Raw genomic sequence first — 21,977 nt, 5'->3', positions numbered from 1 at the left:
TGTTGTCTGCTCTGGGCTGAGTCTGGGGAGATCTATCCCAGAGCCAGAGTCACCAACCTACAACCCTGGTCCATTTGTTTAGGGTGATGGCCAGGCGGTAGTGGGTGCAAACAGGGTTGGTGAGTGCCTGGGTACAAGGTCTCCTTAACCATCTGTGTTTCCAGTCTGAGCCAAGCTCCCAGATTCCAGGCCTCAGTTCCAGCTACCACTGGACATCTTGCTGGCCCACCACATCTTCACCAGAGCTCATATCTTCCCCCTTATGCTTTCTCCTCCTCAGATGCTAGTTCCTGATTCAGTTAACAGCCCTGCCAAGAGATGGCTGAGCGGAATGATTAACCGAGCCTGTTCTAGAGCCCCAATGCCTGGGTTTAGCTCAGGCTCCACCACTTGCCAGCTGACTTATCTGAGCTAATAAACCCTCCAGAGGCTCAGCTTTATCCTATAAAATTAGGAAATGCATAGAGAGCTGGTCGTATTAAAATTACTCAACAAAATTGTGTGTACCTACTGTGGGTTAGGAACTAGCTAGCCACATGCTGAGACTGTAGGCTCTTTTTTTCAAATTGTGGTAAAATATACATAGCATAATATTTACCATTTTAACCATTTTTAAGTGCATAGGTAAAGGACATTAAGTACATTCACGTTGTTATGCCACCATTACCACCATCCATCTCCCGACATTTTCATATTGCAAAACTGAGACTCTATACTTATTAAGCACTAACTTCCTAGTTCACCCTGCCCCCAGCCCCTGGCAAACACCATTCTACTATTTGTCTCTATGAATTTGACTCTAAGTATTTTATATAAATGGAATCATACAGTACTTGTCGTTTGTGTCTGGTTTATTTCACTTAGGAGAATGTCTTCAAGGTTCATTCGTGTCTTGGCGTATGTCAGAATTTCCTTCCTTTTTAAGGCTGAATGATACAACAATATTCCCTTGTATGTGCTTACCACTGTTTACCCATTCATCCATTAATGGATGCTGGGTTGCTTCCACCTTTTGGCTACTGTAAATGATGCTTTCAGATTTCGGGTTCTCAAAGCCTTGGTTTCCTCTTCTACGACGTGAGTATGCCCAAGTTACTTCTCCCTCCAGCAGAAGCCCTGCCGCAGCTGGCTCAGCATCTCCTCTGGCCCCTACTCCACCCGAAGCCTCGTCCTCATCTCCCCAGGCAGGGGTCATGCCGCCTCTTTAGACTGTTCACTTCGTAGCTGCCACTCTGTCTTGCGGACACTGGCTACTGCCAGCAGGCTTCCTGTCCAAGGCATTTCTGGGACCCCACAGAGCTTTGGCCACGGACTTGCTACTTTGGGCCGGGGTCCTGGTTTGGTTAACACCAACCACCTCTACTTCTATGTTGGGCTGGGTAAGAGCTGGGAAATGCCTTCCAACCAGTCCAAGTCCAAGTCAGAAGTGCTTTGCTCACCCCACCCAGCCCCCAGTGTCCTGATGAGGAGCAACGATTTTTCCAAGACTTCCAAGAGTTTGGAGGCACAAGGCAGCAGTGACTCTTGGATGTCCTGCCTCAGCCCCTGCAGGTGATGAGCGTAGTTCAGCGGCCGTGGTCTCTGAGCCTGGGGAGGGGGAGAGCACACTACAACTCCCAGAGTTCCCCGGGCTCAGGGGGCGGCCCCTGCCCCTCGCGGAAGAATCGGACCCGCCAACCCGAACTCAGAGCGGGGCTAGGACAGGGGCGGGGGCCGGGAGGGGCGGGGCCGCGGGGAGGCGGCCGGCGAGCGGTGCGGCCGGCCAGTCGCGCGGAGAGCTGTGCGTGCCGAGGGTCTCCAGCGGGCGCCGCGGGACGTCGCCGGGCCATGGGTAAGCGGCTCAGCGGCCCGGCCCGGGACGGGGCTGGCGGCCTCGCGGGAGAGAGAGGTTGCGGCGCCAAGTCTCCCCGGCTCTCGTAGCCTCGGTGCTGCTTTGCGGGGCGGAGCGGGGCCGGGGGTGGACCTGGGGGCGAGGGCGCGGGGACCCAGCCCGGCCCGGGGCGCTCGCGCCCTCCGCCCGGCGCGGGAGGGTGAGGCCGGGTGTCGGCGCGCGCTCTTCGAAAAAAGGAAAGACAAAAAGTTTTGGCGGCCAGGGGCTTCCCGGGCGTTTATCTCGAAACTCTTCTCGTCGTCTCTTGACTGAAATTTACCAAGTCCTGTACGGTTCTGTCATCCCACTTCCTGCTGTGGTTTCAATCTCGAGCTGGTCTCAGCTAATTTGTTGTGACAGCTGTCCGCAGCAGTTCTCTGCCTGCACACCCCCGGCCCCCCCAACCCCCTCCCCCGGTCACATCCCGGCGGTTCTCAGAACCCGCTGGCGCCGCCGAGAAGAGGCACCCGCTCCGCTGGGCGCGCGGGGCGCTTTCCACTGCGGCTGCCGTTTCCTGAAAGTGACTACGCGGGTTTTGAAGAACTTGCTCAATGCATTTTGAAGAATCAACTGTTCCTCTTTCAGCCGAGGGGCGAGTTATCCTTCAGCGCTTACTGGTTCCTCGCCCCCTACCCTTTCTCTTTCTCTTTTCTCTTCCCTTTTTTTTTTTTTTTTTTACTCTAGTCTCTCCTCTTCACCCCTCCTGTCCACCCTCCTCTGCCCACCCCCCGCCCCCGGCAGAATGAAGTAGCTTCCCTCTTTGCTCTGCTCTTCTTCTCTCCCTTCGGGTCTCCAGCAGGGACAGGGTGGCGGCCCCAGGAATGAAGGGGGCGACGAACGGAGGCGCGCGGGCTGCGAGCATGTAGAGTTTGACTTCGCGCTGAGTCCGAACCGCGGGCCCCCACCGAGTTGCCTCATCTGGGTCCTTGCGCAGTGTTCAGGGAGCGCGGCCGGGCCGGGCTCACGGCCTCCAACCCCGCGGACCCTGGGATAGGGGTGAGGGTAGCCGGATGCCCGACCCCTGAGGGCTCAGGGTGCAGGTCCAGCGGCAATGCGCTGACCAGACTGGGGTCCCTTTGTTTGCGGAGTCGTCAGCTAGCGCGCGGGGGGGGGGGGGAGGGTGTCCGCGGGGCCGAGGGGAGGATAAAGGTGCTTCCTGTCATCTTCCGAGCACCATTTATGGGGGGCATGGGGGCCTCTGCGCCCACAGGCCGTGCTAGGGCAGAGGAGGGGTGGGAGGTAGCAGCTAGTGGGTTGGGACCCCCTGAGTGGAGTTCCAGAGTCCATACAAGCACCGGGGCTCCGTCTGGGGCCTAGAATTTGGAGTGGCAGAGGTAGAAAGAACCTCAGAGAATCAGATCTTCCTTTTCTGAGAAACGGGCTTAGAGACCAGCACTGGTCTGGCAGTGAGGACATAAGGCCTCTAAGACCCCGCCCCTCTCTCCCTTCCCCATGGTCTCCGATTTCCCACGTGGGAAACTGGCCTGGGATGGCTCACACTCTCTCTTGGACCTTGCTTCATGGGTTTGGAGAGCCACCCCGGGGGTCTCTAGGAGGGGAGTGGAAAAGCTGAGAGGCAGAAGAGTGCCCCAGGCAGAGGACAGGCAGTCTTCCTCCGCCCTGGCTGTGCCTTTACTGTTGGGCCACGTCTTGGACAAGCTGCCACCCAGCCTGGTTTCTCCATAGGTGCAATGGGTACACAGAGTGTAGTTCATGGGGACACAGGAAACAGTCCACAGATGGAGCTGTTACTCTTATTGTCAGATATTACCCAGACTTGGAGGGGAGGAACAGTGGGGATTCAGTCCCATCCTGGAATAAGGTCTTTTAGGAGATCCCAGAGCTGGCCAAAGAGGGATGGAATCCCAGCAGGGCTTGTGAGTTTGTAGCCTCACATTTGGTGCTCCCATGCCCCCACCTTTTTGTACTCAAGGCTGTCTTCATGGCCCCAGCTGCTCCCAGACTCAGTCCCTCACCCCTCAGCTGAGACACTGAGACCGGGCTGGGACAGGAGCTGCATGCACCCTGTACCGTCAGGACTCCCATGTCCTGGTCTCCCATCTGTCCTGAGCTGGCTGGAGCACAGCCCTTGGCAGGTCCCCCCTCCCCAAACCACCCTGGAGTCTCATGCGGAGTGCCCACATGGAGACTCTGCCAGGCAGCCTGCTCTTGGGCCGGGCCACAGAGTGGACTGGCCGCTTCAAAGGCTGTCTTTGTTTCAGCTCCAGCTCCAGCTAAGAGAAACTTAAGCCAACGACCTTGGGCTAGGAGGTGTGGCTGTGTCTGCTGGTTGTTACTGCGGCTGCTGTTACCATTATTGTCGTAATTGACACGGTGCTCCCAGTGGGTGACTTTTCATGAAAGGAAGTGTCTCTTCCTTCCCGTCACACCAAGGGTGAATGAGGTGGGGCAGGCAGGGGTTTCGAGAGAGGGAGGGAAGAAAGAGAAACTGTGTGGCCTTGAACTAGTCACAGCCAAGCCCCTCTCAGCTTCAGCAGTATCTAAGATCCAGTAGCTCATACCTCATCCATGTGGCTCGTATTTATGGAGCATCTGCTCCCTCCTAAGCACTGCTCTGGGCACTGAGACACAGCGGGGAGTGAGCAGGACAGGCAGACCACAGATCTCATTGAGGGGTGTGCACACGTGCACACACTGGGTGTGGTCTGTGGGGGAAGCCTCATGTCTCACTGTGTTTTGCTTAGGATGTTGGGCCCTTGGGGTCTAACACACCCACCTTACAGATGGGCAAACTGAGGTACAGAAGCACCCATGTGGTGTTAGAGACCCTCCCCATCCTTCCTCCTGCCCCAATTTCATCTGCTTTCAGTTCATCAGGTAGGGCAGGCCCAGGTTCTTGTCAGCAGGTTAACTGGGAATGCTGTGATGGGAGACTGCACATCCTCTGGGGAGAGGAGGCAGGTTTTCACCCTCTGAGCACAGAGAAGGAACTTGGGGCCTCCCTGCTCCCATTAAAAAACTCAATCTCAGGGTTCAATGTCTTGGGACAGGCAGACTGCCCTGGTTTTAAGTCCTAGCTTTGCCTCTAGTAAGCTGTGTGATCTCAGGTGAGTTACTGACCCTCTCGGAACCTCAGATCTGGTTTCTATAAAGAGAGGGACACAATACCCACTGGGTGCTGGAAGATGCAGTGAGCCAGTGTACAGAAGTGTTTAGTCCAGCGCCTAGCAGAGACTGATTTGAGTTGGTGGAGTAGGTAGAGTGGAAAGAGAGGGAGGGGGCGGCTTGAGAACAGGTGGGCTTCACTTCGGGAGCACCCTCTTTCAGAGTTAGTGACTGAAATTAACCTCTTCACTGCCGCAGTTTAAGGATCTAGGGTTAAGCTTGACTTCAACACGAGCCGAGCCCTGGAGTTGAACAGAAACAGATTTCTAATAGGAAGGGCCGGAGCCATCCTGTTGCCCAGCCCCTGGCCATGTCCACTCACTGTCTGGTGAGGGGCTGGGTCAGGTCACAGCAGCCCAGAGATGAGGAAATGGCAGGGGGCTGTGAGCAAAGCCCTGCTGTTGAGTGTCCAGGCTCTTCTCACACTATTATCTGGCTGCACAAAACTCAGGGAATAAGCTCAACAGGGATGCACAGGCCCGGGAGCAGGAGCCTCTGAGCCCATGCGGAGCACTGAATCTGCGGAGACACGAGGTCCTGCAGAGGAAGATGCCATATCAGAAAGGTGTTACTATTCTTCAAAGTAATTTCTAAATTTAAATGCAATTCAATCAAAATCTGAGTGTTTCTTCTTCCCCTTTTCTTTTTCTTTCTCTCTCTCCCTTTTTTGGCAATGTGATAAAATCGTCCTAAAGTTCAGATGGAATTTTTTAAGAAGAGTAATGATGGGGGACTGAGGCTCTGGGTAGTGAGTAGTATTACAAAGCTCCAGAAATGAAAACTGTACGTGCACCCAGCATTTACAGTGAGTGAGACAGAATAGAAGGTCCAAAACCAGCCCCTCAAAGTGTTCCTTACAAGTCTTTAGATTGTGGGAAAAGTAACATTTCAATTTATTGGGGGAGGGAGAGGGTCAGTCAGTCAATGCTGGGACCACCTAACCCATGGGGAAATACAGTGAAATCTCCATCTCAAACCTTACAGATCCCAGATGGATTAAGATAAACAGTCATCATCATCATTATTGTCATTATTGCTTCCTGGATGGAAAAGACAATGTCTGAATGGCAATCCTCTGGAGATCAGAGGTTTTCTTTTTGGAATTGAATCCACCTCTGTTACAACAGGGCATCTGAGACTTTGTGCTCAGAAAGGATCTAAACCCATAAGCTCAGGGCAAGACAGTAGCTCAGTGGCTCGTGGGCAGCAGTAGTCACTCTGGGGCAGGTAGGTTTCTCCTGCCTCTGCAGCTGGATGTGGCTGGGAGACTGGGATGGCTGGTCTGTAAGCCCCTTCTCTCCCCTGCAGAGCCAGGAGAGGAGCCTGGCCCCACTGTCACGGGCCCTGCATTGGGAGGTATGAGCTGGGAGCTGGGCAGGCAGGAGGACTCACCTGTCACCTGTGACAGGGGATTTCGAACTTACTTTTAATAGCAGAACTCTTTCCAAATGAAGATTTACCTGGAACCCTGATCTACCAATGACTGGGGAAGGGAGAGATAGGGCAGCCGGGACAGGACTGAGGGCACCCTGGGGAAGGAGGGCAAGAACTCTCCCCTCTCCTTCATCTAAGGCTGTGGGAGTGGGGGCCCAGAATGCCCCGACAGGACCAGAGAGCACATAGCCCCAGGCGAGAGGGAATGGAGGCCGAGTTCACTCAGGGACTTAGCTGCACACAGAGATAAAGAGTGTTTCCCTTTGTGGCTCTAGACAAGCTCTAATCCCTTTTCCGTCTGGGGTTAAACAGCTCAGATTGGTGACCTCCTTTTCAGGTAACCCGAGTGCCTGACTCCAGGAGATTTTCCTGGGAGAGTGTGGCCCCGGCAGAGCTCACCAACTCCGGAACCGAGCAGAAGGGACTAGAGATCCTCTGGCCGCGGGGTTCTGAACCTGGCCATCCCCAGGGATCCCCTGGGGAGCTTTAAACCACGATGCCCCTTGCAGGACCTTAACTCAAACTCACGTGGGGGTGGAGTGGGTGGGGTAGGAGACAGGCATCAGTGTCTTTTAAATGCTTCCCAGGTGATTCTAATAGGCCCTGGTCCTACCGCCTTATTTCTCTGAGGCCTGAAGACAGTGACTTGCCAGGGTCACATAGCATATTTGCAGCAGGGCTCTAGTGAGAAGCCCCATCACAGGAACAGATGGAGAGAGTCCTTCGGAGCTGAGCATCTGAGCCAACAGGAAAGAAGGGACAGAGGATGTGAAAGCAGAGAAGAGAAGTCAAGAAGGGAGAGGATAAAAGCTGGTGGAAGCTCCAGTGACCTGGAAGATTTCAGGATTCAAGGATGGTTAGCAAAGGACTCCTGCGTCTTTCTCTCCCATTTCACAGAAGGGAAGACTGAGCACAGAGTCCCCCAGGGACCTGGTTGGAAAGGCATTGTTAGCATAGTTATTTCTGGAGATTGGCCACATCTGTAATGGTCAGGAGCCAGCCTGCAGGGATGGCCTCACTTGCTCTTGACAAGCGTTAGGCTCGGTTTCTCTTCCAGGCTTATTTGGACTCTACATCAAGGCTTTGCAGACGTTGGCAATAAACACAGCAGCCGCAGTGGTGATGAGGCCAGGCCCCTGGACTGGTGGTCCGACAGACCTTGTTATGAATCCTGGTCCCTCAGGGAGACAAGCAACTTAGCCTCTCTGGCTTCCGTACCCCCCCCCCACCTCCTTAAAATGGGATCCCTTCTGGTACTAAACGAGAGAACAAGAGAATGTACATTAAAGGGCCAGGGTCACGGCGCCTGTGTAAACAGCTACCCAAGGGGGTGCTGTCCAGCAGCTGGAGGTTCTATGGCTTGTGTTTCTGGGTACTGCTAACCTCCTGGGTCATGCCGGTGTGGGTTTATTCTTGAGATTCTTTTTCTGTCTGGGATGAAGGGGGGATCTCACAGGTTCTCAGCAGTAAGGAGTTCCTGAGCTGGAGCAAACCAGGAGTATAGGACAGTTCATGCAAGATTAACAAAAAGGAAAGGAAAGGAAAAAAGAAAGAAAAAGTGGTCAGAAGGTGTGGGCTCCTGGTGCTCCACGCGGCCAGAGTAGCTTCCAGCGGCAGTGTTTCTGCAGGGGCAGGGGTGTTGCATCTCTGCAGCCATCAGCTCCCTTGACGCCCTTAGTAAAATCGAGCCTGTGGCTTCCCCCTGCCCTCCGTCAGGTGGTTGTGAGACTGGCTCGTTCTTGCTCACCTGCCACCTACTCTACATGGGTGCCGGGCTGCCTCACTGAGCTGCCAGGAGGCCAGATGAGCCACAGGCTATTCAATCCTGAAGGCCCTCCTGAATGGGGTGAGTCGCCAAGGATGACCAGAGAAATGTGCTGTGCTTGGCTGGGGGCTGGGAAGGGCCATCCTGAGGAAGCAACTTGTCTCAACCTGAAGGGTCACCAAGACCCGCCCAGGTGAGGGGAAGGTGTGGCCTCATTTGGGGCAGTTAGGGCTTTGCTGGTGCGCGGGCTGCTTCACAAACAGGAACTTACTCTCTTCTTAATTATTCCTGGAGGATGTAGGTCCAAGCAGCCCCCAGGGTGCTTCGGGGCCCATAAACATGGGAGCCTCTGCAGCTTTCCCAACTCAGCTGAGCTGCTGTGAAAACTTTCTGCCTGAAAGTGGGGCAGGTTTTGGAGACAGGATTTCCCCAAGCACCATGGCCCCAACCCCAGCCTCCTTTGACTTGACCCCAAGGTGATTTAGGGTTTCCATCAGAGTTATGGGGAGAGGGCAGGATCGGAGGAAGAGTGGCAGGTGTGGTGTGGGCAGGGCCTGGCGGGGCTGAGAGAGGAGGGCAGAGTCAGGGCCGAACCCCCTCTGTGCGTTCAGAGGGCCACCCGCTGCAGCCAGGAACCAGGCAGAGGACACACTGAAGAGGGATGCTGAGGACTTGCCCCCAACCCAGCCTGCTCAACCTGCCACCTCCCCTCGCCACCTGCTCCTCCTGCCAGCATCTCATTCTCTCTCCTCCCCCGTCTCCCCCTCTTCTTCTCCTTGCAGCACCTCCTATCAAAGGAAAAAGGAAACAGTCAGAGGAGGGTGAACCCCTACACCCTCCTGTGTCCCCTCAACCCGATGGTGAGCAGAGCAGGAGCCAGAGCCCTGTCCAGCTGGAGGTGAGTTGGGTGACCCCCTGGGGGCCTCTTCCCTGCCCCTCCCCACCTGTCTCCCAACCCCCACCTGTGTGCAGCCTCCCAGGTGAGCTTGGAGACTCCCTGGAGATGTGTTCCCTCCCCCTCCCCCCACCATCCTGCAGAGCCAGGAGAGGGGCCCCACTGTCTCAGGCCCTGCACTGGGCGCAGGGAGCTGGGCAGACAGGAGGGCTCTGGCAGGGGTTTCAGACTTGATGTTCATAGCAGAACCCTTTTATCAAATGAAGATTACCTGGAACCCTGATCCATAAAACAGATAAAAGCATTATTCTACGATTAAAACTACATTTACATCCATCCATCCATCTAAATTTATAACATGGACCTTACACGGTGAGATCAGCATGGCCGTGTTGAAGGGCGCAGTCTGAGGGGGGCGCTGGTGGCATCTGTGCTCTTCGGCTATTTGTTTCGGTGGCACAGTCTGGAGTAAAAATCCTGATTCGTGTAGAAAAGTAGTTGCAACTGGGAACAGGTTTTAACAGCTTGCCTGGAACTCCGAGAAGAGGACAGAAGAGCACATTCACTTGAGCGGTGGTCAGAGCGCCTTCGTTCTAAGGCTGCATAGAACAGCTGCCTCGGTCTCCGTGTGTTCCGATTTCATAGGTAACACGTGAGCGGGCTTGTCTATTATCAGAAGCCTTTGATAAGTCAAAATCACAGGCACGGTACTTGAATAGAATATTTTTGGAATGCTTGGCTCTCTGCATGGTTCTAGGCTCAGATGGTTTTCGTCCTTGTGGTGTTTGGGGCCTCCCCAGCCAGGACCTTAGCCCCAGCCCCAGCAGCTGTAGACCCCTGCCCTGAGCCATCAGCCACATGAACAGCATCAGGAGAAACTGACTCTCTGCAAGCAGAAACCAAAAGACCTGTGCATCTGATGGAAGTGCTAGTCGGAGCCTGGGACAGGGGTCTCCCCTCCCTGAGTTCAGTGCGCAGATGGGTGGGTCACGGAGGCTGGCCTGGCAGAGTGGCCTTGCAGAACCAGAAAGCACCAAGCACCTTTGTTCCTTCAGCTTGGGCCACAGGGGCCGCTGGGAGCCCTGGGGACACTGAGCCTACCGCCGGGAACTCACAGTCTGGTAGAGGAGCTGAGATGCAGATGTAACAAATCTAGAGCAAGATGGAAAAGTGATCAGAAGCTTGGAGAAAGTGCCCGACTGCTCCCATGGCCACCTCTGGAGCCAGGCCCCGATGGGCCCTGACCTGGGGTCCTGGGCACCAACAGCTAGTGTGCCTCTCTGACCCCAGGAACAACACTGCAGACCCAAAGCTGGGTCTGGGCGCCTGCTCCCTCCTGTGGGAGCCTGGGGTTGAGGACGACGCACCTCTTTCCTCCCCCAGCAGCCAGTGGTCCCGCTTGTCCCCAGTCTCCCACTGACTGGGGGCTCATCCCACTGCCTCGTGTTCTTTCCCCAGGACTCCCCCGAGGCAGGCGGGGAGCGGGAGGAGGCGCAGGAGCGGGAGGAGGAGCAGGCCTTCCTGGTCAGCCTCTACAAGTTCATGAAGGAGCGACACACGCCCATCGAGAGGGTGCCCCATCTCGGCTTCAAGCAGAGTGCGTCCCTGGGGTGCAGGCAGGGAGGGGGGGCCCAGCAGGGGACCCCACCCAGGCAGGGCAGCAGGGCAGCACCTCCGCTCTGGGGGACCCTGGGTGCTGCCAGCCCACAGGGGTTGCACACAGAAAGGGTGCTCCCCTCCAGGCACAGGGCTGGCAACGGGCGGGACTGGATTTCCATCCTCACAGGCCATGGTCCCCAGTGCACAGGGCACAGCCCACCCGGCCATCCCCGTGGCCCTGTCTCGGTATGTGCTGGTTCTGTGCCTGCCTGACTGGGCCATGGAGATGGGCTGCTGGCTGCCCCCTCCACCCACCAAGACTGACAGTGGCCCTGCCCTCTCTTTTCTCTAGTTAACCTGTGGAAGATCTACAAGGCAGTGGAGAAGCTAGGGGCATATGAACTGGTAAGGAGGGCACCTTTGAGTCCTCACCCTGCGGCGTCTTCCGCCCCACCCCTCCTTCACCACTGGGGGAGCTGGGGAAGACAGTGAGCCCAACAGAACCGCCCTTGCCCCTCGACAGGAGGATGAGGCAGGGTCCCAAGTCCTGCCCCCCCCCCCGCCGTGTGCTGGTGGGAGAAGGAGGAACCTGCCTTGCCTGCTGGTACTTTTTGCTGCTCAAAGCAAGATTTCCTCTCTTCCCCATCTGTTCTGTGCTTGTGCTCAGAAAGCTGCTTGGGCCAGCAGTCGGGGCGGCCCCTGGAAGGGAGACCTGGCTGGTAGCCAGGCAAGCCCCCTCCCACCTGACTGCCCCCGCTGCTGGAGGAGCAGCTGCAAATCTGTCCTTGCCCCATTCCCATTGAGTGGGGACCCCGAGCTGCGAGGACCCCATGGCCAGGGGGCCCACGCCGCCATGCCCTCACATGGCGCCCTTGCAGGTGACCGGCCGCCGCCTCTGGAAGAACGTGTATGACGAGCTGGGGGGCAGTCCAGGCAGCACCAGCGCCGCCACATGCACGCGCCGCCACTACGAGAGGTATGGCTGGGGCCCCAGGGGCTGGAGCCTGGGCCTTCGCCTCCCAGGGTTGGACCTGTAGGGCTCTGGCAGGGGAGACCAGGCTGTGGGCCTCCTGGACAAGATGCGGAAGAGCGTGGGCCGTGAGGCCGCAGGCTGTCTGTGTGCCCTGCCTGGCATGGATGTTCATGGTTGGGGCTTCGTGGAGGCCTGGTGGGCCTAGAGGTGGGTGGGAGGTGTGGCGCGTCCTGCCAGCCCTGGCCTCCTGGTGGACATGCCTGGCTCCTCCTCAGGTTGGTCCTCCCATACGTACGGCACCTGAAGGGTGAGGATGACAAGCCGCTGCCTCCCTCCAAGCCCAGGAAGCAGTACAAGATGGCCAAGGAGCCTCGGGGGGACGACAGGGCCACTGAGAGGCCAAAGAAGGCCAAGGAAGAGAAGCAGGTGGACCAGGTGAGCTCTGAGCCCGGTCAGCTGGGCCCAACAGCTGACCCAGGGCCTCCCTGTGCCCTGCCTCTGATGGCGCCCCTACCTGTCATCATTGCAGGGCCCCCTGCCTTGGACACCCAGAACCCGCTCTGAGGGCAGCACTTGTGGGGGCCCCAGGACCCCTGTGATAGCTGTGCGGCTGTTCACTACTTGAGGGCCCTCAGAAGAGGCTACATGTGGGCTCTGAACTCCAGTCTGTACCCTAGTCACCAAGCCCTATGTCCTGATACAAGGATGTATCCATTTGGAGGACGGGATACCTTTTGAAAATTCTGCACAAAGGCACTGGAAGGACTAGCAGAGGCTCCTGTGTACCCTCTTGGGACCCCATTGTCACCAGGTCCCCAGGTCAGGGTGCATGGTTCATGCCCAGTCCTGAGGCTTGGCCTTTTGTCATTCTAGATGATGCCAAGAAAGACCAAAACAGACATCCCTGACCTGGCCAGGCTTCCCAGCCAGGAGCCCTCCAGAGACAGCACAGAACAGCCAGGCCCAGCCCCCGGGCCCTCTCTGCCCTCTGTGGGTGCCAGCGGGTGCCCTGAGGCCTACAAGCGGCTCCTGTCCAACTTCTATTGCAAAGGGACACATGGTATCATGTCACCACTGGCCAAAAAGAAGCTCCTGGCCCAGGTGAGCAAGGTGGAGGCCTTGCAGTGCCAGGAGGAGGGCTGTCACCATGGGGCAGGTGGCCCTAACAGGGAGCCTCCGGTATCCCCAGCTGTTCAGCCCCTGGAGAGTCCCCGGAGCCCAGGAGGGCTGGCTGAGAACTCCAGGCACCAGCTGACACCTCAGGAGGGAACGCAGGCCCCTGGTGGCAGCCTCGGGGAGGAGGCTCAGGCCGGCCCTCGCCCGTCAGCCCCCATCTTCACTGGCTGTTTCCACGCCTACCCCACCGAGGTGCTGAAGCCTGTCAGCCAGCACCCCCGGGACTTCTTCCCCAGTCTTAAAGATGGGGTGTTACTGGGGCCGCTTGGCAAAGAGGAGGGGCTGCCAGCCAAAGAGCCCCAGTTGGTGTGGGGCGGGGATGCCGATCGCCCCTCTGCATTCCACAAGGGTGGCTCCCAAAAGGGCAGCCTCTACCCCAAGCCCAAAGCCTGCTGGGTGTCCCCCATGGCCAAGGTCCCTGCCGAGAGCCCTGTGCCCCTGCCCACCTTTACAAGCAGCCCAGGCCTGGGCAACAAGCGCAGCCTCGAGGAAGAGGGCTTGGCCCATGGTGGCAAAAAACTGCGGGCAGTGTCTCCCTTTCTTAAGGAGGTGGATGCCAAGGAGTGTGGGGCTAAGTCTCTGGGGCCTGGCTTGGCCGTCTCCTGCCTGCTGGGCCCGGCCCTGGGGCCTGCCCTCCCAGAGGCCTACAGGGGCACCATGCTGCGCTGCCCGCTGAACTTTGCTGGCACCCCGGACCCCTTAAAGGGCCAGGCCACACTCCCCTTCAGCCCCCTGGTCATCCCAGCCTTCCCGGCACACCTTCTGGCCACTACAGCACCCTCGCCCATGGCTGCTGGCCTGATGCACTTCCCCCCAGCATCCTTCGACAGTGCCCTCCGCCACAGACTTTGCCCGGCCTCGTCTGCGTGGCACGTGCCGCCTGCCACAACCTACGCAGCGCCCCATTTCTCTTTCCACCTCAACACCAAGCTGTAGGTTTGAGTCCGCAGTGCTTTGCGGCGCTGTGCAGGGTCTGACATGGCCCGGGATGGGTGGGCACTGCCTGCGGGCTCTGAGCTGGAGCCCACTCCTCAGGAGAGCTCAGCTGTGCTCGATGCAGGATCATGCCCCTGGCTGGGCACAAAGAGAGGCTGCAGACAAATGGTTTTCTCTCAAGGAGGGAGTCCAAGCCTGGGAACTGGGGGCCCAGTGGTTGCAAGGCCTTGGAAGAAGACAGTGCGAGGCTGGCAGCTCCCGGCCAGGGCCCCAGAACAGGCCAAGGATGGGGTGAGGGGCCAAGGAGCTGGCTGGCAGCTTGAGGTGTCCAGGCTGCCCATGGAAAATCCAATAAAATACCTGTGAATCTACACAGCCCTGAGGTGTGCATGGTGTAGACTTCGCAGGTACAGGTGAGGCGGGGGCTTGCTTGTAGGTGGGGTCGCCAATGGGATAACCTGGGGAGTAAAGGAGAGGGACCTAGAATGCCATCCCCACTCCCTCACACACACGGAAGAACAGGACCCAGAGCAAAACCCAGCCTCCTGTTCATGCTTCAGCAGGCGTGACCATCCTGCGCCTTCAATCCACTGCACCAATCGAGCCTCAGGACAACTGGCCGTTACACCTCACCGTACAGGTGCAGGGCTGAGGCTCAGAGAGAGCCAGTGACTTACCCAGGCCCCCCAGCAGGTAAGTGGTGGGGCAGAGCTAAGCCCCAGGCCCCCAGGCCCCCAGGCCAGGATGCACCCCACAGTTGTTAGCAGCGCTTCAAGCGTGATTCACACGTGTTCCTAGAAAGGCAGTGCCACTGTTGGCCCAGGATACGAGCAGGAAGTTGGTCTGCCCTGGTGGTGGCCTTGCAGGGCTGCTGCTGAATCCTTCCTGTGAGCCCCCACCCCACTTGTCTGCCACACAGCAGGCAGGGGGCACAGGAGAGCCCCACTGGGAGCACCTGGAGGGAAAGAGGGGCCTGAGGAGCCAGAATCTCAGCCTGGGCATCTGTGTTCTGGATGTGGTTGCTCCAGTTTAACGCCCTCCTTCCTGTGGGCTCTGCCTAGGACACCATGCACCCCTACCTGTGTCGGTGGGGGCGAGTGGGAGCAGGTGGGGGGACTCCTGTCAGAGGCATCACTCCCCTCCCCTCCTCAGGCTGCCCGTTCTCAGAAGTCAGACCCAGCTGCCTGCCAAGCGTGATTCACACATGTTCCTAGAAAGGCAGTGCCACTGTTGGCCTGGGGTCCAGACTTCTGGCCTCAGGTTGATCAGTGGGTGGCCTTTGACCCAAACCATTGGAATTTGTGCAGGTCAAAGGCCATCTCAGGCCAGGGGAGGGGCAATCTAGTGTGACCCCACCCCCACCCCCATTAGTTAACAGGTGAGCAGGCCGAGGCCACCACTGGGTGTGACGGAACCCAGATCAGGGTACTTGCAACACAGTCTGGCACCAGGGGGTGGGCTACCAGGGCTGAGGGCGATCCCATCCAGCCTCCTGCCTGCAGCTTTCAACTCAGGGAGCTGTCTGTGGACAGGAGCTCGGGTGGGCACAGGCAAGATAGCTGCCCTCCAAGCTGGGGCTGGTGATGGGGTGGCTGGAGGGTGGTCCCTGCTGTTGTGAGCATGCGGGCTCTGCAGGGGCTTCTTTGGATTCCCTGCCTCCCTCCTTCCGGGAGATACCAGGAGATACAAGTAGCTGCGTGACCTCCAGCCCCGAGCTCTTAACTCCTGCATGCATCCACGTGCTCGCATCTCTCAGCCTCTTATGTCTCTGCAGTTGACAAGGCGGGGTGAGAGGACCAAATTCTGCCGCCACCCTCCTTGCAAGTGCCTTGGGTGCTGGGCCTCATGTCTTCCGGGTCAGATTCCTCTGGGTAGGGGGGAGGTGAGGGCTACCTTTGTGTGTGGGCCCCTGCCTGATATGGGGCAGAGTCACTGGGATCCCCTTCATCTGCAAAGCCACAGCAGCGTCACACTGGCATAGAGATGGGCAGAAGTGTCTGGTGGCAGGACTTGAGCAAGGGACACTCACCGGTGTGATGGTGGTGCCCTCTTGAGGCTGCTCTGGGAAATACTCCTTTCCACGTGGGCGTCTGCATCCTGAACAGGACTCTTGGTCCGCTTGGGCATCAGCAAACACCCAGGGCCGAATGGGGGCGTGCTCCCTGGAAAGTCTCTGTGCCCTGTGCCCTGTGCCCTGCAGCTCCGGTGTGCTAGCTTTCCATGATTTTTCTCCTTGGAATTCCCAGGGATGGCATCGTCCCTATCTACAAATGAAGAAACAGCTCTGAAAGATCCTGTAGCTTCAGACACCAGGCTGGGCTAAGCGGAGTACCTGGCTCCCCAGAAAGGCCTCCTGCATGTGCTTCCTGGCACTGCTGCCCTAGGTGGGTGGATGCACCCGTGTTGTCTTGTTTTTTATACTCATTATAAAGGGGGAGCAGGAGGGCACCGCACGGGGCCCTGGGGTTTCTGGAAAGCACCAACTTCCCTCTTGAGGTTGGCAGCAGGAGTTTGGGTGAGCCCGGCAGCATCTCTCCCGCCACCTTGTGGGAGCTGGATTAGGGAGCACTGAATGCTGCTGTGTGGCAGCTGTGCGGGAGTCTGGTGGGCACGAGGGTGACAACTGTGGTGGGCGGAGGATGGGAGGGAGGAGGTACCCAGGACACAGGTCCCTGTAGGCTCAGAGGACTGCGGGCACCTGAGGAGGTGGACTGGGAAGATAAGGGGGCAGCTAAAATCACTGTGGTTATTGGGGGAGTTCATGGGAGCAAGTGCTGGGAGGGTGGGAGAGAAATCTTTGGAGGAGAGGAGGTGGGGACTAGGACCAGAGAGGCCAGGATCGGGGGAGCCTTGAAATCAGCACAGATAGGATGGCAGCAGTTTGGGGTGAGGGCTGCCCTCTGCAAGGACTGGGGAGGAGGACTCGTGGGTTTGTGGGCGACTGCAGCAAGGACATGGTGGGGAGTCTAGTCTCTTGGCATGACCTTCAGAGGGGGGAAGCCATGGGGTCTGGAAGTAGAGGGATCGCTCAGCCGAGGGTAGCATAGGAAGGGGCTGCAGGGAGCGGGCTCAGGGTGGGCACAGCTCAGACTGGCAGTGGAGGTTGGGGCTGGGAAGCCCCTATAGGTGAGAGATTTCCATTTAGGCTCAAGGCCAGAGGCTGCAGATGGTGGCCTGAAGATGTGTTTAGTATGACCCACATAATTTTTAAAAACATTTTTGTAACTAGTTGCCAGCATTTAAAAATCAGATCTCACTTAAAATTTTGGACTTTGGGCTTGTCTTTAAAAATCAGTTTCTGGTCACGTGAGGCCACTGCCTGGAGCTCAGTAGTGGCTGCTGCCCCTTGGTCAGGGAACACCTGCCCATTCACTACAGCCATGCTTGTCCCCGACCCCGAGGGACCCAGCCCCGGCCAGCCCACCGCCGGTTCTCCTGTGGGCGCGGGCACTTCCACGTTCAAGCTGGAGCCCTGCAGCCCCTCACGCTAGGCGGCAACTTTCACTCTGCTGTCAGGCCAGCTTCCTAAGCAAGTGACTCCAAGACTGTCCTGATGGAAAACTCAACAGGGCTTCTAGATGGGAGGGCAGGGAAGAACTGGGTCACTGCAGAGTCGCCTGTGCAGTGTCCCCCGGTTTCTGGGCTGCAGCGGCAGGTGGTGGTGGGCTGAATGGGGCATGGGCACAGGTTCCCACCCTGCCTGACTCCCCGGGTATCAAAAGCCTTTGCCCTTCCCTGGCTCACATCTGTGAAATGAGTGCGGCCACTTCTGGGCTCTGCACTGTGACCCAGAGTGAGAGGCAGATAGGGTTTAGTGACTAGCGAAGGCCAGGTACCATTCCTTTGAACACACCTGGGTCCTGAGAGGACCTTCCCAGCTCCTCTGGGCCCCTGGCCCCTCCTGTGATCAGCAAGTGGCGCCACTGCCCAGCCCTGTTTGTGAGGCCACCTGGGAAGAGAGGAGGGAGCAGGAAGAAGGGGCTCCCAGGGAGGGAGGGGCTGCCGCTGCCCTCCTCTCCACCCCTTCCAGGAGGATCCTGACTGTCAGGTTCTTAGCTTGGTGCTTGGAATTCCTACCGCCTGCCTGGCCTTGTCACCCCTCCCTTGAGGGAGCAGGGGGGTGGGGAAGAAAAAGCAAGGAGGTGGAAGGCAGAACCCTGGCCCTGAGACCAACTCCCCCACCAGTTCAGGGAGGATTCTCAGGCCCTTTACTACAAGCCACAGAAATGCACTGCCCTGGGGGAGCTGCAGCCGCCTCCCACTGGCTCCTCTTCCCAAGCCTGCATTCGATGGAACCACACTGGTAGCCCAAACTAGGCCAAAATGAGAGGATGCACACCCCAAACCCCCATGGGAGTCCACAGATGCTACAGACCAGGGTCGCCCACCCCCGTCACCCGCCCCCTACACCAGCGCTCCAGCCCTTACCCCCACACCAGCACCACCTGGCTCAGCTCCGCTGCCGGACAGATTCTCAGGACAGTCTGATCGCCCGTCCTTTCCTTACCTGTGTTCCCGAAGCACAGGCCTGTGACCTCAGAGGAAGTGTGTCAGCCAGGTAGACTGAAACAGTAGCTGACACACTGGTGACACCAGGGGAATAGGCTTCACTGGGCCTCCATTTCCTCATCTACAACAAGGAAGTAAGTAATTTCTACCTCAAGAGTCATGGGCATTTAGTGAAAGTGCTTTGTAAACTAAAGTTTTGGACAAATGTGAATCATCAGCTCCTTCCCTGCACTTTTGCTTGGCCAGCCTGACCACCGCCTGCCCCGCCCTTTACCTCAGGGCTTTTGAAATTCCTGGTGTACTGACCACCACTCCCCTGCCTGGCTTCTGACTCAGAGTCACCCTGACCTTTGGATCCTGTCTAGTCTGGGACAAGAATAGCAAATCAGCTTCACCCCAGGTTCCAGCTCTGATTGATGGTGGTTTGTCTGCAGCTTTGGGCTGACTCAGCGTGAAGGTGATGTAGTTGATTAGTAATGTCTGCCAAGGGCCCAGGAGGGAGGGCTGCTCACCTGTTACAGAGTTGCCATCCCCGTCTGAATATATGCATGATTACCTGGTGACCACCCAATAATGGGCTGGTTAACTTAAACTTAGGTCCCTGACCTCACTGCCACATCTCAGCCGCAGGTCCTGTGTGGAGCTGTGTGGTTTCCCTCCCACATGAGCAAGGATTGTGGGGGAGCAGGATTTGGGCTGCGGCGCCAAATCCTAGAAGCCTGGGTTGCACATCACTTGCCCGTGAGCTACCGAGTTGGATGCCTGGGTAATGATCAGGGAGGCAGCTTTTTGGGAGAAACCCAGGTAGGCTGCCCCCAACCACCCCACCACCACCACACACACACACACACACACACACGAAACGGTCTCTCCACACCAGTTCTGTGGAGAGGGACTATCTACGATCAACACCAAGAGTGGAAAGTTCTAGTCTCACTTGTAGGGTAACTGCATCTGAGATGGTGCCTGTGGCCGTGAGAGTGGGGGAAATCAGGAGATGACAAATTAAAAGAATCATTCCAAATTCTAACTCTGATCAGCTCACCCTGCTGCATAAACCTGGCCTGTGCCTCTCACTGCCCTCAAGTTAAACCCCAAATGTCTTAGTGTGGAGGGCTCTTTTACTGGTCCTGCTTCCTCCCCATCGCCTGCCTCCCCCTCCCCGTGGCATCTCCACCTGCACAGCCTCCGTCCAGGCTGAGCCCTGAGGCACCACTTCAGCTCCCCAGCATGTCCCACCTTTCCTCAGACCTGGAAGCACAGAAAACATTGTCCTGAAAAACATTCTCTCCACTGCTCCCACTCTTCCTTCCAGCCTCACTCAGAAGTCTTCTGAGGAAGCCTTGCTGGCCCAGGTACCACCCCATGCGCTCTCACAGCACCCAATGCAGGACCTATTACAAGTCTGCACCTGCGTCCCAGACAGTAGGTTCCCTGAGGGCGGGCAGTGTTTCCTGTTCACCACCAATCCTCATGTCTCCCTAGATCCACAGGACAGGTGTCCTAGATTCACTCAGGTTTTTACCCAAATTATTTATGGTGCTTGTGCCTACTAACCAACATCAGAAACACCCTCCTTGGAATGTTCCTCAGCTGCCTCTGAGTGGCTCTCAGAGGGCTCTTACACGTGCAAGAGCCACCCCCAGGTTATTTGTGGAGAACCGTTCCTCACCCCATCAGCCCAGAAAGCTGGTAGCCCTGGAGAGGAGTAGCTCTTCCCACCAGTGACCTTGGCCAATGCCTCACCTAGCTCTGGAGAGGGGATAGAGCCCACTGTTGACTGCTGCTTCACAAATATGGGCCAAGCCCCATCCCCTTCCTGCTACACACACACTCACACACACACACACACACACAGAGTAATAAGGTTTTATTAAAGTTTCAGGAAAAACAGAAGGGAGGCACAACAGAGACACAAGCCATAACTGCTTCTTGAAGTTGCTACTCAACCCACCCACATGGCAGGTGCCGCTCCCAGTTCCTGACGTAGGTCTGTGTCAGGGTTCAGACCATCTGCAGCCCCAGGCAGCTCTACACCTTGGGATTTAGCCAAATTCACTCGTTGCCTCAGAGAAAGGAAGGTTTGCTCTCACCCTCTCCTGAGGCTTGTCTCTCCAAATCCTCATTTCTAGTCCTAGAATCAACTTCTGCTCCTGGACTAGTGGTTAAAACTTTGGGAGCCAGGAGCAGCAGGGACTTTGGGTCAAGGACAAAGGAATAAGGGGAGGGTATAGCTCAGGTGCAGAGTGCACGCTTAGCATACACAAGGCCCTGGGTTCAATAAAAGGCATCCAGGTTAGAAAGGTAAAAGTAAAGTTTTGCAAATAATATGATCTTATACATAGAAAACCCTAAAGACTTCCCCCAAAGCTGTTACAACTAATAAGTGAAATCAGCAAAGTGGCAGGATATAAAAGTCAGTTGCATTTCTATACACAAACAATGAACAGACTGAAAAGGAAATTACGGAAACAATTCCATTTAAAAACAGCGTCAGAAAGAATACTTGGGAATTAACCAAAGAGGTGAAGATTTACACAGTGAAAATTACAGAACATTACCGGAAGAGATTACAGAGGACCTGTAAATGGAAACACACCCCGTGTTCATAGATTGGAAGATGTATTGTTAAAAAGTAACACTACCCGAAGCAATCTACAGATTCAGTACAACCCTTATCAAAATCCCTACGATGGTTTTTGCATAAATAGCGAAACCCATCCTAACATTCACATGGAAACTCAAGGGACCCCAAACAGCCAAACAATCCTGAAAAAGAACAAAACGAGGATTCACACTGCCTCATTTCAAAACTTACTACAAAGCTATAATAATCAACACAGTATGGTACTGGTAAAGACAAGACATATATTCCAATGGAATACAATAAAGAGCCCAGAGATAAAGAAACCCTCATATATATGGTCACACAATTTCTGACAAAGGTGCCAAGACCATTCAATGGGGAAAGCACAGTCTTTTCCACAAATGGTGCTGTTAAAACTGGATATCCATACGCAAAAGAATGAAGTTAGTCCTTACCTAAAACCATATACAAAAATTAATTCAAAATGGATCACGGACCTCAGTGTAAGACTCAAAACAATAAAACTCTTAGAGATAACATAGGGCAAAAGCTCCACAACACTGGACTCGGCAGTAATTTATTGGCTATGACACCAAAGCATAGGCAGCAAAGAAAAAAACGGACAAATTGGACTTTGTGAAAAATTTCAAATTTTGTGCATGAAGAGACATTAACCACAGAGTAAAAAGGCAGCCCACAGAATGGGAGAAAATATTTGCAAATCATGTATCTGATAAGGTATTAATACTCAGAATATATAGAGAATTTCCAAAACTCAACAGCAAAAAAAAAAAAAAAAAAAAAAAAAAGGGCAAAGAACTTGAATAGACATTTCCCCAAAGAAGATGTACAAATGGCCAATAAGCACAGGAGATGCTCAACATCATTATCACTGGGAAATGCAAATCAAAACTACAATGAGATACCACCTTACACCCATTAGGATGGCTACTACTTAAAACAACAGTAACTAGCAAGTGTTGGTTAAAGAGGATGTGGAGAAATTGGAAAACTTGTTCACTGTTTGTAGGCATGTAAAATGGCACGGACACTGGTGAAAACAGTGTGGGTGGTTCCTCAAAAAGTTAAAAATGGAATGGCCATATG

The 21,977-nt window shown here is 55.9% G+C and overlaps 1 protein-coding gene and 1 long non-coding RNA gene across 4 annotated transcripts; one reads left to right on the top strand and one right to left on the bottom strand.

The window, feature by feature from the left end:
- Positions 1–1,719: 1,719 nt before the first annotated feature.
- On the top strand, positions 1,720–13,908 carry ARID5A (AT-rich interaction domain 5A). 3 transcript variants are annotated; one of them, XM_072951424.1, is made up of 8 exons: positions 1,736–1,831; positions 8,147–8,276; positions 8,978–9,093; positions 10,549–10,687; positions 11,042–11,094; positions 11,568–11,665; positions 11,938–12,097; positions 12,536–13,908. In XM_072951424.1, exons 2-8 carry the CDS (start codon positions 8,234–8,236, stop codon positions 13,772–13,774), a joined length of 1,848 nt encoding a protein of 615 aa, XP_072807525.1. In that variant the 5' UTR covers positions 1,736–1,831; positions 8,147–8,233; the 3' UTR covers positions 13,775–13,908. The 3 variants fall into 3 exon arrangements, with proteins under 3 accessions (XP_072807526.1, XP_072807525.1, XP_072807527.1); XM_072951425.1 differs by lacking the exon at positions 8,147–8,276 and having other exon boundaries at positions 1,720–1,831; XM_072951426.1 differs by lacking the exons at positions 1,736–1,831; positions 8,147–8,276; positions 10,549–10,687.
- Positions 9,252–17,720, bottom strand: LOC116285910 (uncharacterized). The gene is made up of 4 exons (XR_004195669.2): positions 17,628–17,720; positions 15,804–16,038; positions 14,135–14,232; positions 9,252–10,242 (listed from the first exon to the last, which is right to left on the bottom strand). It is a non-coding gene; the product is annotated as an uncharacterized lncRNA (long non-coding RNA).
- Between the last annotated feature and the right edge of the window lie 4,257 nt (positions 17,721–21,977).

Source organism: Vicugna pacos, chromosome 28 (genome assembly GCF_048564905.1).
Source record: "Vicugna pacos chromosome 28, VicPac4, whole genome shotgun sequence".
NCBI classification, from domain to species: domain Eukaryota; kingdom Metazoa; phylum Chordata; class Mammalia; order Artiodactyla; family Camelidae; genus Vicugna; species Vicugna pacos.
This window is presented reverse-complemented; position numbering and strand designations above follow the sequence as displayed.